General features: G+C 36.2%; 2 protein-coding genes across 4 annotated transcripts; both read right to left on the reverse strand.

Annotated features, from left to right (window-relative positions):
• Positions 1-5,838: 5,838 nt before the first annotated feature.
• On the reverse strand, positions 5,839-9,942 carry LOC129249009 (uncharacterized). 2 transcript variants are annotated; one of them, XM_054888619.1, is made up of 3 exons: positions 9,876-9,934; positions 8,874-9,813; positions 5,839-7,141 (listed from the first exon to the last, which is right to left on the reverse strand). In XM_054888619.1, exons 2-3 carry the CDS (start codon positions 9,736-9,738, stop codon positions 6,474-6,476), a joined length of 1,533 nt encoding a protein of 510 aa, XP_054744594.1. In that variant the 5' UTR covers positions 9,739-9,813; positions 9,876-9,934; the 3' UTR covers positions 5,839-6,473. The 2 variants fall into 2 exon arrangements, with proteins under 2 accessions (XP_054744594.1, XP_054744593.1); XM_054888618.1 differs by having other exon boundaries at positions 8,874-9,942.
• Positions 9,943-12,255: 2,313 nt separating this feature from the next.
• Positions 12,256-16,744, reverse strand: LOC129248262 (EGF domain-specific O-linked N-acetylglucosamine transferase). Of its 2 annotated transcripts, XM_054887745.1 has the most exons (4): positions 16,642-16,744; positions 13,243-14,757; positions 12,966-13,183; positions 12,256-12,899 (listed from the first exon to the last, which is right to left on the reverse strand). In XM_054887745.1, the coding sequence occupies exons 2-4, from the start codon at positions 14,311-14,313 to the stop codon at positions 12,473-12,475; spliced, it is 1,716 nt and encodes a 571-aa protein (XP_054743720.1). In that variant the 5' UTR covers positions 14,314-14,757; positions 16,642-16,744; the 3' UTR covers positions 12,256-12,472. The 2 variants fall into 2 exon arrangements, with proteins under 2 accessions (XP_054743720.1, XP_054743721.1); XM_054887746.1 differs by lacking the exon at positions 16,642-16,744 and having other exon boundaries at positions 13,243-14,805.
• Positions 16,745-18,629: the final 1,885 nt, after the last annotated feature.

Below are 18,629 nucleotides of genomic sequence, written 5' to 3' on the forward strand. Positions count from 1 at the left end.
TTTATCTGAAAAAATTTTCAACTATCAGAAATACAAAGGTTGTACTTAAAAGTTTCTTAGTTGTAAATACGTGTCACGTGAAATTAATTGATTAGAGTTAATTTTTAATTGAAGGAGTTAATTGATTAGAGTCGAGAAAATTACTTTAGTATGGAACGATTCACAACCAAATGCAACTTAACTGATTAGTCGATATGAGGCGAATTCTATTGTTTCTTTGGAAATGTACCATTTGTAGAGAGATGGGGACTAAAAAATGTATGTGCCTTATCGACTGTGAAAGATTTCAATGAACTCCTCAGCGACGATAAGGAAAGTACCGCCTTCGGTTGTCTGATTCGTTCTGTTGATAAGAACATCCAAATTGCTATATAGAGCATCAAATATGATATTTTGGTGTGTTGACGATGACGAAAATTGCAGTTATAATTGCGTTCGGAAAAAAATCGTACAATGAAATCACAATGCCAATTTGAACTGATCGAATCTGCACTTCCAACAGTCGGCTCAAATGTTTCGAAAAACTTTTTTATTTCGGGCTTTGTTGGGAAATTTAGTCTTCAGATATCGACCATTTTCAAGTATTTTTATACGGTTCGCGACTAAAGTCGAACTTTTTTTTAATATAGTAAATTGTATTTTACCATTTTTCATATGTCACGGTAGTCAACTTAAGTCTAAAGACAACTTCCGGACCCAGTCGATTGTTTATCAATGACGTTATCGTGGCGGTCAATAACATCCAGGAGGAAGGCACACTTAGACTCTGAGGCTCCATTGTGATACCATTTTTGAAATCCACTTAGAAATAGATATAGTTTGCCCATTTAATGAATTTAATATAAAAATTTCATTAATGGTCGTTGAACTCAGTAGGAAGTATATAAGCAGAGTCTTCGTACTCTCGCTGGAGCAAGCCAGTGGCAAAGTTAGTTTACAGAGACTGAAAGATGATGAAAATTTTCTCCTTGTTAAGGCGTCTATGGCACAAATAGTACCTTGATTTGGCAGTTTTGCGGCGAATCAATATTATTGGTATGCATCCCGATTAGACAGTGACCAGTAATGATCCCGGTCACTTACTATGGAGGAGTGCGCATAAGTGCGCCACTTTCTACTTTTCCTCTAGTCCTCGTTTAAAGGCGTAAAACTACAAAGGTTGGAGTAGGACATCCGCCAGACCACGATGCTCATAGAGCAAAATAGGGCGTGCTACAGCTGTGTACACACGGTGTACAAGGTGAAGTTTGAAACCTCCTTTTTACCTTATGTTTTACCTTGAAGGCATAAAGGGCCAATCATAGTCTTTCTGGTTCCCTCCTAATCGCTGCGTTGTCTAGTCAGCATTGCACTGAAATGTTTAGTTTCCTTCGAGAGTATCGGATTGACTTTGGCTGGCGATGGAAATTTAAACTGGAGAATTTGTCTTATCCTTGTACAGAGAATCCTGAAAATCTTTGTGGATGTAGTATTTAAAACAGATTCGACAAAATGCGTAAGACGTTTTGTGGTAGATCGCCTAATAGCTAAGACAGTTTACTGACTTAAGTCATCAGCTCGAGTGAAAAGCTAGCAGTCTGCGGCTGTTTAGCCGAGCGTCTCCTCCTATTTGTGGTGTGCGTCTTAATATTCTATCAGTTCGTGTTTCGCTTTCGCGGTTTCGAACCTGCGTACTTCAAAATGAGGGTCATGCATACGCCCCTCGGGTACGGCTGCCGTCAATATACAGGGCCCGCCATCTATCGTTACGGATTTGAACTAGATATTATTTGAAGAATGGTAACACTTAGCTGTCATCTGATTTGACAGAAAATTAGTTTTATTCTTCCGCTGAACGAAAATGGTTGTGTATACGCTCAAAGAAGAGGAGGATATTGGTGTCATTTGGTTCTAACAAGATGGCGCTACTTGCCACACAGCGAATGCTACGATCAATCTTTTGCGCACTGTCTTCGAAGATCGCATTATCAGCCGAAATTCTGATATCGTTTGGCCGCCTCGGAGCTGCGATTTGACGCCGTTGGATTATTATCTTTGGGGTGCCGTCAAAGACCAGTGCTATGCCAACAAACCAGCAACAATTGATGCACTGAAGACCAACATACGCGATGTCATAGCTGAAATACAGCCGCATACAATCGAAAATGTGTTGAAAAATTGGACCGATCGTATGGGATGGTGCATGGCTAGCCGAGGCAGCCATATGAATGAAGTTGTGTTCAATCATTAACCGGAAGGATTGTACTTCAAAATAAAAAAAAAAACAGTTAGGAAAAATATTGAGTAGTTTCTTTTTTATAGCATTTTTAATTCCGTAAAGTTATATGGCGGACCCTGTATATACTATACCAATTTTATCGGAAAATGTTAGTCCCGGATTTCAGCACATTTTTAAATTCCGAAGTGCAGGAAAAATTCAATATATATCTACTTATATAGACAAATCTAGAAGTAATAAAGTTTTTAAATTGTTGGACCTTTAAAAGTAATAATTAGAATTTAAAAAAATAAAACAAATAAAGTTAAGAAAAATATACTAAACATATTTTTTTACTCCATAAAACAATTTTTTTTTTTAATTTTAATTTTTATTATTTATTATTGCATTTAAAATGTGTACAGAATGGACACGAAAAGAACTAGTCATATTGTGTGTACTCATTACTTAGGTAAAATTAACTGTAAATAAAAAATAAGTATCCATATTCATAGTGATTGTTGCTGTTATTCATTGGCGTATTCACTTTTCGTTACTTCTACGCATTCTTCAAAATATGTTCGGTTAAGTTTGAGCTTGTGGAGAAATTTGTGTGCAAATAGCAAAAATATGGTTATTTGTTGTACAATGGCATAGCAAACACCTTAAATTGACCGAAAACTGTGGTTATCGTTGTTGTTGGTGTAGCAGCAATAATAAACCCTGTCAGTGTAATGTAAATCAGCAGTCGTCTTCGTCTAGCTCGCCTAACGGTAGGCGGAGGAAACGTGTGCTTCGACAGGTTGGGTCCAGAGGGAGGGGAGTGTTAGATGAGTAAGTTTGTGGTAACTTATGTGTTAGTTTATAATAAAAGTTTAATAAAACGTTGTTGGTTGAATGAAGGTCTGAAAGTGGAAGAAAGAAGAGATTTGTGTCGCAGTCAGAAGCCAAAGAAGTGCTGTCATTACTTCGGAAGAACATTGCTTTTCACTTCGAGATTCTACAAAACAGGTCCATGTGTCGAAAGGTTACGTCCAATAAAGGCGCAAAGTGAAGGTTTACGACAATATAAAAACATTGTAACACCCAATCGAAATGATAAACAAAATAATGCGCGAAAATCATACAGTCAATATATCCACAAATATGGCTGTGTTGTTATCGATGATAAAACATACGTCAAAGTAGACTTTAAGCAAATTCAGGGCGCTAAGTTTTATAATGCAACGAAGAGAGGAGTCCCAGGCGCCTTTAAACTAAAAATGTTGCACAAGTTTCCTAAAAAATATTTGGTTTGGAAAGCCATTTGCCAGTAAACGACGCTATGAAAAGCAAAGCGTTTATTACCACGGGTACTAAAAATCGACAAATTTATTTGAAGAAGTGTTTGCAAAAACCGATTTCTGGCATTCATAAAACAACAAAAAGACTCAGTTCTGTTCTGGCCCGATTTAGCATTAGGCATTATGGCCGTCTTGCGTGAGCGCTACAGAGCAATGATCATCGAGTTCTTTTTGCCGCAACTTGATGAATTGGAATTGGAATTGCTGAAGGATGCATTTCCGGGGCGCCTAATCTCCCATTTTGGCAATTTGCACTGGCCAGCAAGGTCGCCTGATTTGACCGCTCCAGACTTCTTTTTGTGGGGCTTTTTGAAGTCGCGGGTTTATGTCAACAATCCCCAGACTCTTGCAGCTCTTAAAGACATTATCCGTCAAGAATGTGAGGACCTATCGCCGGAAGTTTTGGCCAAAGTGATGGAAAATGCCATAAAAAGGGCTCAAATGGCAATCAACTGTGGCGGCGGCCATTTACATGACATCATATTCTCGACTTGATGTAAAAAAAATTAAAAGACCAAATAAAAATAATCCACAAGAATAATCAAAGTTTTTCATTTTTTTTTTAATTACAGTTAAACAACATCGCAAGGTTACTTTTGCGCCACCTTGTATATGTATGTACATGTATACACGCAACCACATTACTATATTTGAACATAACATTTGTTAATACGAGTATTGCATATCACAAGCTTATCAGAAATATTTTGTTTGAGGCCAATAATCGGCCATAAAGTAGCAAACAGTTTATTCACCAATAAATTAATGTATGTATGTACTTGGCCCGTTCAATATTTTACAAACCATATGGCACCCCACCAAATGCCTGTATACAAGTATGCTTGTATGTACGAGTATATGGATGGATTAGTTAGGAGCCTTTATTAATAGCCTGTAAGTTTCGTTTATTTGAGCAGACAGCATTATTGCTTTTAGAACTGATTAGAACACAAATTCAACATAAAACTAATACATGTGTATGTATGTGAGTAAAGATTTCTTCGAATTCGGCAGCAGCTGACTAGTTTGGCGGATATTTACTGAATAAAGTGCAAGTTGCGCCCGACGATAATCGCAACTGACGCTACTATAGCAGAAGTACGCAAGTATCAAATTTCAATTTCAATATTCACTAACATTTATTAGAACCATTTAAGGATACTAGCAGGTCACTATTTATAGACATGCCAAAACACTGCAATAAGGACAGCGACGGGCTGCCTCCTGATGTCCCCAATACAACAACTAATCGACGAGGCCCACATGCTGCCTGTGAAGGAGCATAACAAGTTGCTCAGCAAGCAGTTTCTGCTAGGGTGTTACCGTAGGCATCACCCATGCAGACACCTGCTTGAGCCTGAGCCACCTCCCAGGTGCGTCAGGAGGCACTTCCTCAATTATGCGGACGAGATCCAAGACAAAACAAATAGACACCTACTGGACCAGACAGTGTTTAGACAGACATTAAACGACATTCATCAAGAGATCATTACCACCTTCTTAAGCTCCCGACCCCCGAATGCCACCACTACCTATCGCAGACGAAGAGCTCCAGCTTCCCCGAGAGTCCCGCGTAACCTTGGCACAATTACGTTCTGGATACTGTACCAGGTTAAACTCCTACTTATCCCAGAGTCGACCCCGACATACTAAATATATGTCCAGCATGTGAAGGCACCTCGCACGACACTAACCACATTTTCACATGCCCCATCAAACCTACTCATCTAACACCCCTCTCCCTCTGGACCCAACCTGTCGAAACAGCTAGTTTCCTGGGCCTACCGTTAGATGAGCGTGACGAAGACGACCGGTGATTACACTACACTAACAGGGCAAAGTTAGTGCTACAACAACAACAACAATGGACTTAATTATGTCTGTGTAGGAAGATAAATGAGGTTCCCGTGTAGCACAGTGGTATCAGAACGGACCGGTAAGGTCTAAGTGAGTTGGTCGTGCAGACCGACTATCACGATAACCTAACCTAACCTAATTGTGTCGGAGTGTCTCTAGTCTATCCCGACAAAAACAAAAACAAAAAAAAAACATACCAAAAAGGTGAGAGAAATTTCTTGTCTTACGAAGCCTAAGCCAAGTATTTACAATTGAATAAAATTTGCCAAAATACTGTTGAGCAATGTGATTTCAATTTTGTTATTAATTTTTCATTTACTTTTATTTAGAAAATTTTATAATCACCAAATATATAGTAAAACATGTCAATAATTAAATATTTTGTAAACAGATGATCGTAAAAATTCGTTAACCTATTAATTTTCCATTTATATGTATATCTAAAAATTACAATCAAATTGTCAACTATTAAAGCTTAACAGTAACTAACTTAAAATAAGTTAGATTAGGTAAGGCAGTTGACGAAACCAAAAATTGTATTTTATTAATAGCAAATAAATTTTGAAACAGCTGACTAACATTTTCTAACCTATTTATTTGTCATTTATATGTATGTATGGTATATCTAAAAATTACAATAAAATTTACAATTAATAGCTTAACACTAACTCACTTAGAATATGTTGGATAAGGTTCGGCAGTCGGCGGAACCACTTAAAGTTCCATAGTTATTGTAAACTTTCTCGTTAAGGTCAGGTGAAATTGATAGCAAAGTTTTCTTGGGGAAAAAATCATCACACGTCATAAGATCTATAATTTCATTTACGCAAGTCGCACGCACTACATTCGTACTAGATTACTCGAAGGACTCAGATTTATATCCAGGTAAGAACTATCACTTTAAGCACATTCCTCAAATATTTGTGGGGGAATCCGCCACGTTCCGGTAACTTAGAACGTTTTAAAATTAAATGAAAAAAAATTCCTTTCGCATTGTGCCATGGGTTCACATATGCCCTTGTGACATATACTTATCTATACATAAATGAAATATTACACATTGCGATATAAAAAATTTACGCTATTCGAATCTTAAGCCGATGTAATAGATAAACAAAACTAATTGCAATAAACATATAAACAGTCAAAATGCAAATACTTTCAAAATCACTTCGAACACTTGGTTCCAAGTATATGTTTACCGCGCCTGTGAGCACATTAGCCAATAGGAAAAACACCAGCCCATTTGCATTTACGGCTTTTACAAGCGCAGGCAAAATATTTTCATGGCAACTCGTTGTTACAGTAGAATTCAATAGTGATTCAAAATCTTCTTCTATGTCACAAATAGGCCAAATTGTACTTAAAATCAAATGAAAAACCATGATAAAGAGGAACGTCATTGTTACAGCAAGGGCCAAGATCCACGTAACGTAGCCGAGATTACAGGTTACACGGGCAATGGAAACGGTGAAGATACATCCAACCACCAACACCCAAAGCACAACACTTGCTATGCCTAGCGCTCTCAATTTATCTATAAATACTCTGTGGCTCAAAGCTTTATCATTCATCTTTAGACTCTGCCCAATGACTATGGATATGAGATATAGTGCTACGAAACCTGGTAGTGATAAAATACCCTCACGATTCGCTCTAAGAAATGTGTCACGTTCGATATCTGGATTCATAACAAAAGCGGATGTGTAGAGTTGAAGGCAACATTCGTGAATTAATAGAAGGGCTGCAAAGGGAAAATTTCAAATTTAGTTGAATATAGTGAAATTGGAGTTCAATAAGCGAAGTGACAAAAATAACATAAAAATCTTAAAATTTCTAAAAAATGTTCGTTGTTTTTGTAAGAATATAAAATATACTTGTAAAATCTTAGCAAAAGGGCCCGGATTGACATATGTACATCCGCCTTTAACTTCAGTAGCATTTTCCATAAATGTATAAACAATGATTTTAGTATATAAATCTGTAATGGGAGCATTCGTACTTATTAATGTAACTCAAATGTTGTGCCTCAAATAAAAGTATAATTAAAAAATACATGCATATATACTTTGAAAGCCATCGCCAAATCTGACACAAAATACCATGTATTTGGTATACTTCTGCTCAAATATGAACGAGACGGTATCAATAAAACGGTCCGCGGATGACATATGGCAAAAATAAATTTTTTGTTTTTTGGTAGGACTGTTATAAGCTTACATGGCAAATTTTAGCGTGATATGTCACATAGTTTGTTTTCTGTGCTACTGTAAACAAGTCAAGCTCGAGTGTGTTCTTCGAATTCTCTTTTATGATTTCAATTGTCTCAAAATGTTTTCCACGGAGCGGCAATTTGAGCTTGGGAAACAGGAAAAAGTCACATGGAGCCATATCAGGCGAATACGGTGCTTGCGGAACGATATTAACATTATTTTTATTCAAATAATCGCGAACAAGACGTGATGTGTGAGCTGGTGCATTATCGTGATGCAAGAACCATGACTTGTTGTCCCACAATTCCTTCCTTTTAAGACGAATGTTCTCGCGCAATCGCTTTAAAACGTCTAAATAATATTCAGCGTTAACCGATTTTGCGATTTGTGCGATTTTCAAGCACAATTTCCTTTACTTTTCCGATGTTTTTGTCGTTTACTGATGTTGCTGGACGACGTTCATGAGGCAAGTTTTCAACCGATGTACGGCCCTCTTTGAACGATTTGTACCACTGGAAAACACGTGCACGCGATAGAGCAGAGCCCCCATAGGTTGTCTGCAACATTTTTAAGGCGTCTGAAGCCGAAATTTGGTTGGAATAACAAAATTTCAAACAAATTCTTTGTTCAACTTGAATTTCCATCGTTAAATTCGAAGAACACACTCGAGCTTGACTTGTTTACAGTAGCACAGAAAACAAACTATGTGACATATCACGCTAAAATTTACCATGTAGGCTTATAACAGTCCTACCAAAAAACAAAAAATATATTTTTGCCATATGTCATCCGCGGACCGTTTTATTGATACCGTCTCGTTCATATTTGAGCAGAAGTTATGTACCATATGTATAAACAACATTTTTAGATTTAAATTACAAATGTATGTATTAGGATCAGCTTTTTATAAACACTCGTACGCATATACGAATGTACATAGATCATTTTGTTTATTCGCGCCATTTCCAATAGTGTCTGAGAATAATTTAAGCTCTTACAAAAGCAACAATCGTTTATATTTTAAGAAATAAAATTTGATAATAAAAACAAACAATACATTTTCTTAATCGTGATAAATAATAATTAATTAGTAATCGAAATAATTATTCTAATTCTAATCACCAGAGATCAGATAACGATGTTGCAAAAACCACGAATGTGTGCATATGTATAGGTATGTAATAAATGAAAAAATTTATGTAGATCCAAAATCGTTCAATATTATTTTCGTATGTATAAATTCATCTCTGTTTTGTAACTTACCCACACCCGCTATCAGATGTCTCAAATTATTTTTCGCAATTCCACTAAACAGGCATCCAAAAAACTTGGTCAGTGCCAATGTATAAAAGGCATTCAAATGTAGGCCATATTCATGTTCATCCTGGTTATAATTAATCAACATTATCAGTAGAGTACGTCCGAGGCCCAACACAAGCAGCAGCACTACAGTCCATAGTGATTTCGTAATATGAGCAATGTTTTTTGGAGGTTTCGAAACGGTGCCCATTGCAAAAACGAATAATCCAATTCCAACGTCCATAAGACCAGCCCCATATCGGCGCGTTTTTCGAAAGTTTTTCGGAAAGCTTTCGAAATCCACTGCGAGTATGCAAAGCGCTGTGAGCAGATTGATAGCTGCACGAAGTAATGTTAATACGAATGGTCGATGGCCACCTAAAACGTACCAACGCCTTTGATTTTTTGATTTGTAAACTACATACATTAAGCCCAGTAGACAGCCCCAAAACACTATCATCAATTGACCAATATAATTATTAAACACATTTACAATTAGCACCGTCGGCACCACTATTAATAGAAACTCAATAGTATATCCGCAAGATGAATTCGGCGGGATTCGTGATTCAAGTTTTTGTCCAACAATGCGCGCAATCGCAAAGAAAAATACAATCGGCACAATTGTCAATAGAATGTGCATCACCTGAACAAATGTGTGCCATGAATTCTTATCGTATATTTCAATATGTGGTGTAGGTGCCTTGGAATCCGAATGCATCTCGTTATAAATCAAATTTAAAAATCGTCGTTTCTCTGAACAAAGGCACTGTGTTTTTGGCGCACCAGTAGCGCAGAACGAACTGTCTGTTCCTTCCAAACGTTCCATGTTGTGACAATACGCCCTTAGTTTACTTCGATAATTTTTCTTACACACAAATATAATAGTGTGTGTATATTTAAGCTATTTCAGTTAATCAGTTAGTTGATAAGAAATCTCGTATTCGAAAAAGCAGTAAAACGTACGTTGACCAAATTATCACACTTTAATCAATCCTAATATTCGGCAATAAAATGGATTTCATGGTATATCCACAAAGAAATATAAACAAAAACAGCTGATGGTTTAGTTTGACAACACCTTTGCAGTGTCGCCGTATGCAAGAAATGTGTGCAGCCTTATGTAAACTATGAGTTGCCAGACAGTGAAAAATGTGAAATTAATAAATTCAGAATAGTACAATAGAACTGTTACGAATTTTCTTACGTCATTGTCCAATATAAATTCATAATATTCCAATTCCGAAGGAGAATTGCACTGAGATGTACCTAATCTGACATGTTTACAAATATGTGTAACCATGTCAGATGTGCCCTTACATAATTAGAAAGTGTTATTTTATATCAAAAAATTATAAAAACGTAAGCATCAACTTTACATTAAAAATTATAGATTACATACAGCTTCAAGACTGAGATACTCATTCTAATAATCAATTTCATGTGAAATCAGTATTTCTTATATTAAAATTAGTGTCGAAGATTAACCAGCAGCACTTGCAGTAGAATGTAACAGACTTTCACATTTTAGTGTTTGAGTGTGTTCTAGTATATTAGTTTTATCAGTTTATCCTTTAATATTTGTGAATTCCTTGGTTTTGTCAATATTTAAAGTTAAAAGATATTAAAGTTTATACTGAAGCGTTTATGTTACAGAAATTCATCGTGTTATTTTAGTTAACGTTGTTGTTTGTATATATATGTAATTCCCGCTTAAACCCTTTTTGGGTGTTTGGCCGAACTCCTCCCCCAATTTATGGTGTGCATCTTGATATTTTTCCATGTATTCTTGTATGTACATAGATATATTTTCCTTTTCCTTATTGAATTTATATTTCGTTTTCAGCTAACGCGGTTAATATAGATACATAAGGCTAGTACCAATGAGGAGAAAAGTTTTTTGGCGAAAAAACTGTTTTACTATGGTGAGACAATTTCACATTTCTTCTGTGCCAATTCATACCTTTTCACTGAAGAACACAAAATTAAGCTTTTACTGATTTCATATCTTCTGCAACTGAAATCAATTATAATAGAAAATCAATACTTCAAAACCGTAAAAACCATTCCTTTTTTTCTATGCTTATATCTACTTACTCTGGTTTTCTTTTAATTTATGTCCATACATAGGTTTTTTGATTTTACTTGCAGCAAAATTTTGTACTATCCCTGATCGGAAAAAGAAATCAAATATTTTTGCGCAAATGGTTTTAAACTGTATTATATCCTTGGTGAACTTCGATTATTTCTGTGCTTTTATGGGCATTTTCACGTAATTAGTTATTACAGTGTCTGCACCATAAACACCATTTACAATTTGAGCGATCTGGCTTACACTTTGGCCTTTATAAAAAAAAAACTGTAAAATGTACCGAATATTCTTTTTGTTGACTTTCATTGTTAACACCCTGTAACTCACAACTTAAGGGAACAGTCAACGAGCATAAACTTTAAATTGTTTGATCGACACTTTATGAGATATCGATCATTACAGCGATCTACCGAGAAAATAATGTAATTCTTTTCCCCCAACTAATATTATGGCTTAGTTTTTGTTAGTTATCTGAACAATTATAGAACGGTATCCCTTCCTATTCGGAAAATAACCACCTGAAGTATGGTCCAGGTTGTTTACCTCGCTCAGTTCATTTCTGCTTGGGAATCGAATAAAGTGCGGCATCAAGATTGCAATATTTTGGAAATTCCTTTTATTATCCTTCCAGCAATATTCTGGGGTCAGCTACAATGCCCATATTTAGTTTTTTTTATAGCCTATTTGCACCTCATTATCGGTCGGTCCTTCCTTTGCATAATATCTTCATGCTTGCATGAGTTCGAATCGAACTTATAACTTGGTTGTGTATATTTGAAAAGTAACAGACGTGTAAAGAGAGTTTTTAAACGAATAGTTTGAATGCACAAAATTACAAAGTAAGACCTAATGTCTTGCAGTCAAAGTTCGAGTAGATTTATTTGCACCGATTATTCACATACAATTTGCGTCCGAAGAAACGCAAGTCAGGCTTTAAGGCAGCGGTTCGGTGGTCGATAAAGCAGGGCATATATATACGCCTGTAGAAAATTATCGGCCCGAAAATCGTGCGATTACGCAAGCTGTGTTTTATTACTTTTTATACAAAGATGACAACCAAAATTGATCTACTAGGATACGCCAACTAGAGTATAGCTACGGTTAAGGTGGATTTATTATTAATATAATAAATTCGCCTTGGCTACGGTAAATTATATTTCACACACAATAGCCCTGTCACAATAGGTTCGTTGCAAAAAATAATCTATTTTGCTCTCACTCAAATTTGTTGGCGCAACGGAACCATTGTGACAGGCCTATGAGGTCGTCGAATGCATATGAAAAACAAAAACAATTGTGGCAATGCCACTTTAACTGTTTGTACGACCCAATTAGTCCGACCTACTCTGATCGGAGCAGTCCAGATTATGGCACAACTTTCATTTCACTTATATAAGACTTATAAGCGTATATTTTTAAAACTATTCAAGATCACAATTACAAAGGTTTAAATACTGAATAAAAAGCAAGTCTATAGCTCATCTTTCTGTGGCATGGTCCGATCATGTTTGTTTTGGCTCGCCTGGAGATTAACACTCTTCTGTGTATGGAACTTTTGGAACTCAATATGTGCCCATACATGTTCCGCTGCTCTTGCCACAAGTCGTACAAATTCTTTTGGGTCAAAGCGGTAATTTGTAAATTTGGCATGGGCCCCACCTTGCGGATGATGGCCCTCATCCTGTGGATAAAGTAATTCATCACGCTCCCAAGTAATGTAGTCAATTCCACGTAGACGCGCCAAATCTTTATAACAATTTGGGTCTTCACAATTATATAATTCGAAAATCGTGCCCCAGTTGGGCAAGAATAGCAAATGGGTAAGACCAGCTCCGTGCATTCCAATAAGTATATCTGTGTTACGTGTGATAGCTAATTGTTGACTGAATGAGAGTCCCCTATAAAAGAAAGGTTAAGTCAAAAGGCTGTACATCATTTGGGAACACAGTCATTGGAGTCAGTACCTTTCAAAAGAGATACGCTGTACATGGTAACTATTGTTGGCGGCAATTTCCTCTAACAGCTCATCTTCATTTAAAATTTGTCGATATTTTGTGCGACGGGAAAGTAAGGTAATACGTAATTTGGCTTGCGGTAGCGGTGGACGATATGGTATTTGTAAACGATGTAGAATGAATTCAGAAAAGGCTCGAAATAAGCCACTCCCTTGACAGCCATTGATCTAAAAATTATTTTTTTTTTTAATTATAAAGATATCAAACACAAAATAAGGTAACTTACAAGTGGCGTATTGTAAAATAAACCAAAAATCATGCGTGGTAGCAGGGGCAATACAACATTTCGAAAACATACACGCTTTCCTTTCACATCGTTTAACGTCCATACACGTTTATCAGAAAATGCCTTGAAGGTCTCTGCGAAAGGCGAATCATAGGGATATGTTTCCCAGACCAATATACGAGAATCAGTATGAAATGCCAACGGATGTGATTGATTTACAAAAAGAGAGGCGTATAAATTAAAGAAATCGCAGAAATGGTGATACATATTATAAGTAGCATCGATTTTCATAATAAAAGTGGGTGTATCAACCACCAAGTCGCACTCGCTACTTGTCATTATCGACATTGGTAATTCGTCAAAATTACGTAGCTCTGGCGCCCAAGACTGCAGCGCACCCATGTGATCTAGCTCTGCTTCCAAGCGAGTTCTATTTAACTGACAATGCCCCAATAACTGACGTGGCTTCAACACATCCATGTGGTAGCGTATTAATTCTTTACGATTTGCTAAATCACGGAAATCAAACAGCAGATTGCGGCCGCGACAAAAGCGTAAATACTTGCTGCACTCTAGTGATGAATCGGTGATATACCTAGGCTCGCACATAAGCGACAGTTCGCTGATTTGTTGTTGTATATAACCAAAGTCTGCTTGGTAATAGAATGTGCTGACTTGTGTTGTCTTACTTTGCACCCAGCCGTTGTGTTCACCTGGACAGGTGGGCGTTTGAAATCGGGTCTTCACATCACAATCAAGTTCATGGCCCCAACAAGCAGCGGCGGGCATAGACGCGGTTGCTACCGCTTCTGATATCATCATCGCTGCGTCATATGCATTTGTTTCAGAGACGTTCGTGTGAATGGCGCGCTGACACTCTTCACTGAACGCACACTCTTCGAGTACTTGCGGGAATGTGTTCAGATAGCGAATCAAATGATTCGCTGGCAAATTGGGCAAAGGTGTACTCAAACGTTGCTTATTAGATTCGGTTGTAGTTTCTTCGGCATGCCCAAACGAATACATGAGTTGACTTAGAAATAAGAGTATTAATGTGAATTTGAGACACATTTTCACAGCGTTTTTAAGTTTCTACATTAATTAAGTACTACGTTAATATTCACAGTGCCTTGCTTGCCTCGTTGAGTATTACTGTTGCTCTAAACACTAACACTTGCAACACAATGCGACATTATTAATGAAAAACCATACGCGCAGCACAAAAGTGTCTGCTACCCAATCGACGTACGAGTATTTCAATATAAAAAGCCGGTTTCATTCAGCAGCTGTTGCATGTCACCACTGATGATGATGGTGACCTCAGCGCCAGTTGTTGTTGTTTTGTTTTTTACACTAAAGAATTGGTTCTGTAAGGAGCCTGAGGTTTTTCTGGCTTACAAATTCCACGCTTTTATCGATGTTCCGTGCTACTGTCAAGCAAACCAAACTAGCAAATGCATAGCGCACACCAGACTAGATGGAGCTGACTATCACGTTCACCTTCGAAGCGAAAATCTAGTTTTTTGAAAAATTACTTTTTATAGGTACTTTGCTGTTTGCCAATTAGGCTCCGACTCCATGTGTTCTCCCCTCACTTGTTTTGAGAGAAATATTACGAATTTTTCAATGAAATTCACAGGAGATGTTCATTTCGTGCTTATTTTGCTAAAACTAGCACCAACACTATTCTGTTAATAATAGTTTTTAAGTTATTTGTTGATAAAGTTTGTCTTTTACCTTCACCAAATTTTGATAGAATAAGTGCATTTATCACATTTATTTTAATAAATATTGAAACTATATTAACATACACACACGTTTTTAACTCTTTTTATTTATTTATACCACAAATTAACCATTTATATTGCATTTTTAAGTTGCTAACTCCAAATATGCCAGCTAAATTTACAATAACTGAAAAGCATGGCTGAATGGAGTGCTGCCAGAAGCAAAAAATAAAAAAAAATAATAGAATGCGATTGAAAACGAAGCAACATAGGAACATAATTTCCACACACTCTTTTCTGTTGGAATATGAGGGAATGGGGGTTTACAACCTCTAAGGTGTATATATTCTTTTTAAAATTTTTTAACTATTCTTTTATATACATAGATATTTAATATATAAAAAAGAATATATATAATATATTCATAATATAACGAAAATTTGGAATAAAAAATCGCGCGATTTTTTATTCCAAATTTTCGCCTGCGGCGCTTTTTTTTCTTTATTTTTAAATATATATATGTATATATATATATCATATATTCATAATATAGGGAAAATTTGGAATTAAAAATCGCGCGATTTTTTATTCCAAATTTTCGCCTGCGGCGCTTTTTTTTTCTTTTTTTTAAATATATATATGTATAATATAGTGAAAATTTGGAATTAAAAATCGCGCGATTTTTTATTCCAAATTTTCGCCTGCGGCGCTTTTTTTTCTTTTTTTTTTAAATATATATATGTATAATTATATATCATATATTCATAATATAGGGAAAATTTGGAATTAAAAATCGCGCGATTTTTTATTCCAAATTTTCGCCTGCGGCGCTTTTTTTTCTTTTTTTTTAAATATATATATGTATAATATAGTGAAAATTTGGAATTAAAAATCGCGCGATTTTTTATTCCAAATTTTCGCCTGCGGCGCTTTTTTTTTCTTTTTTTTTTAAATATATATATGTATAATTATATATCATATATTCATAATATAGGGAAAATTTGGAATTAAAAATCGCGCGATTTTTTATTCCAAATTTTCGCCTGCGGCGCTTTTTTTTCTTTTTTTTTAAATATATATATGTATAATATAGTGAAAATTTGGAATTAAAAATCGCGCGATTTTTTATTCCAAATTTTCGCCTGCGGCGCTTTTTTTTTTCTTTTTTTTTAAATATACATATATATGTATATATATATATCATATATTCATAATATAGTGAAAATTTGGAACTAAAAGTATATATATCATATATATATATATCATATATTCAAAATGCATACAATCAAACATACTTTACTGAAAATCAAGCATTAATATATATATGTATATAAATAATAATAAATATATATATATATATATGAATAGACGTATATAATATAGAAATAATTTGTAAAATTTTGTATTTCTAGTCATTTATTATCTTCTAAAATTGTTTATTTATACGATGTCTGGCAGCACTTCGGCTGGTTGTAGTAACCAAAATAGGAGGATTCTTGGTCAATTTTACAATTTTTAAACTCAAATAACTTAAAAACTATAAGGCTCCGGCAAGTGAAGTTTTCACTTTTGGATAGTAGAATACCCCCTCTACCCCCCCTTATACCCCTTTTTTTAAAAAAGTCGGGAGAACACATGGGTATTTTCCCGCCAATTATGCGATATTTCTCACCTTTTCTGCTTACGAGCTGAACTTGTTTCTTACCTCGTCCGTTGTTTCTTTGGTATATTTTTTCTTTATTTGCTTCACGCTCATATTTTATTGTTGTTTGGTTTGTTTACATCTTGTACATATGTATAATACAACCTGATTATAATGTTGCCACTAAATTGCAAAAATCCCGTAGTGCTAATGGCAGTTATGAGGGATAACAACTTCATCAGTTTACGCTAAGGGTTAAATAACTTGCAATGTAATACAAGGTCGCGCCATCTCAGGGAATCTATACTATGGAATGATACTACAGCAACAACAACATTTACATTGATTTTGTTTTACAATTTGGTATTTTGAATATCAAAATTTATACGAGAATGTTAACAAACAAACAAAGCAATAACAAAAAAGCAAGTCGCTTTGGCTTTCAAAACAGCAAATCTCAAGGAAAACGCAGATACGTTGGCTTAGTAATAATACTTTGTAAAAATTCGCCTTCCGTGGTGCCATTTCAGTATCGCAACTTCGTTCTTGGCGAATGTGACCGAATCGGTGATGTAAGCACGGAAAATTAACAAACTATTTTTTTCTGTGGTGACTTCCTAGTTTGGGCATTATTATTATTATTAGAAGGCCATTACGCACTGCGACCAGAGTTGATCTATTGTGCAAGACCTATTTTGTAACCCTAGAGTTTAAGGCTTTTTATAAATTTTAGCACTATTGTGGGTTTGTTGTTCCAAAGATTACATGGAGATACTACGATACCACCAAGGTGGTGAAGTCTTTGTCTGCCCAGCGCAGGACATTCACAAAGCACATGTTCTGAGCTTTCTATATCCATTTCGCAAAAGCGGCAGACATTGGTCTCTGATAGACCAATGTTATTTAAATGATACCTCAGGCTGCAGTGACCTGTGAGGTATCCTGTTAGAAGACGCAGATCTACTCTGTTTAGTGAGAGTAGCTTGTCTGATATTCCTTTGTTGGGACTAAGAAATTGTCTGGCTTGACGCTGACCGGCACAATTTAGCCAGTGTGCAGCAAATTTCCTTTCTTCCCATTTCCTGAGGAATTCATTAATGTGGCTTTTCGTGAGTCCACAGAAAGGCTCAGGACCAGTAAGTTGCATATTTGCTCCTTGTTTTGCGAGGTCATCAGCCATTTCATTCCCCTCATGCCCTTCATGTCCCGGAATCCAGACTAGATTTACTGTGTTGAGGTTTCCTAACATGTTGAGAAGGTTTAGGCAATCATTTACCAATTTAGAGGTGATAGTTGTTGATAGAAGGGCTTTTAGAGCCGCTTGACTATCAGAGAGTATATAGATGTGAGTACCTCTCATTTTCCTGCGAAGGCATTCTCTCACACATATTTCAATGGCATGTATTTCTGCCTGGAATATTGTTGGGTAGAGTCCCATCGGAATCGATTTTTTAAATTTAGGCCCATTGATTCCTGCCCCTGCTCTACCATCTTCCAGCTTGGACCCATCAGTGAACCATAATTGAGATCCAGGCTTGAAATTGATAGAATTAGTTCTCCAAGTTGTTCGTTCATTAATAATAATTCGGAAGTTTCTGTAGAGAATGGGTTTGGGAGATATTGTATCCACCCTGTGTAGTATAGGAGTGTGTCGAAAGTCTTCTAAGATCTTTAGATGTCCTCTCATATCTCCACTTTTAAGATCGGCGTTGCCTTTTAGTCTTAAGGCACTCAATCTTGCTTCTTTTTCAATTAAGATGGGAAGCGGTGGTATACCTAGGAGCACGCCCAAAGCGTCAGTTGGGCATGTTTTCATTGCTCCTGTTATACCGATGCAGATGAGGCGGTACAATTTATTAAGATCGCTTGCCGCCTTTCGTTGCTTAACTTTGGGCCACCATGCTATGGAAGCATAAGTGACTATAGGCTTAACAACTGTAGTGAATGTCCAGTAGGTCATTCTGGGGCTGAGCCCCCATGTTTTACCAAAAAGCCTTGTGCAGGCATAGAATGCCCTT

This window comes from Anastrepha obliqua, chromosome 5, assembly GCF_027943255.1.
Source record: "Anastrepha obliqua isolate idAnaObli1 chromosome 5, idAnaObli1_1.0, whole genome shotgun sequence".
NCBI classification, from domain to species: domain Eukaryota; kingdom Metazoa; phylum Arthropoda; class Insecta; order Diptera; family Tephritidae; genus Anastrepha; species Anastrepha obliqua.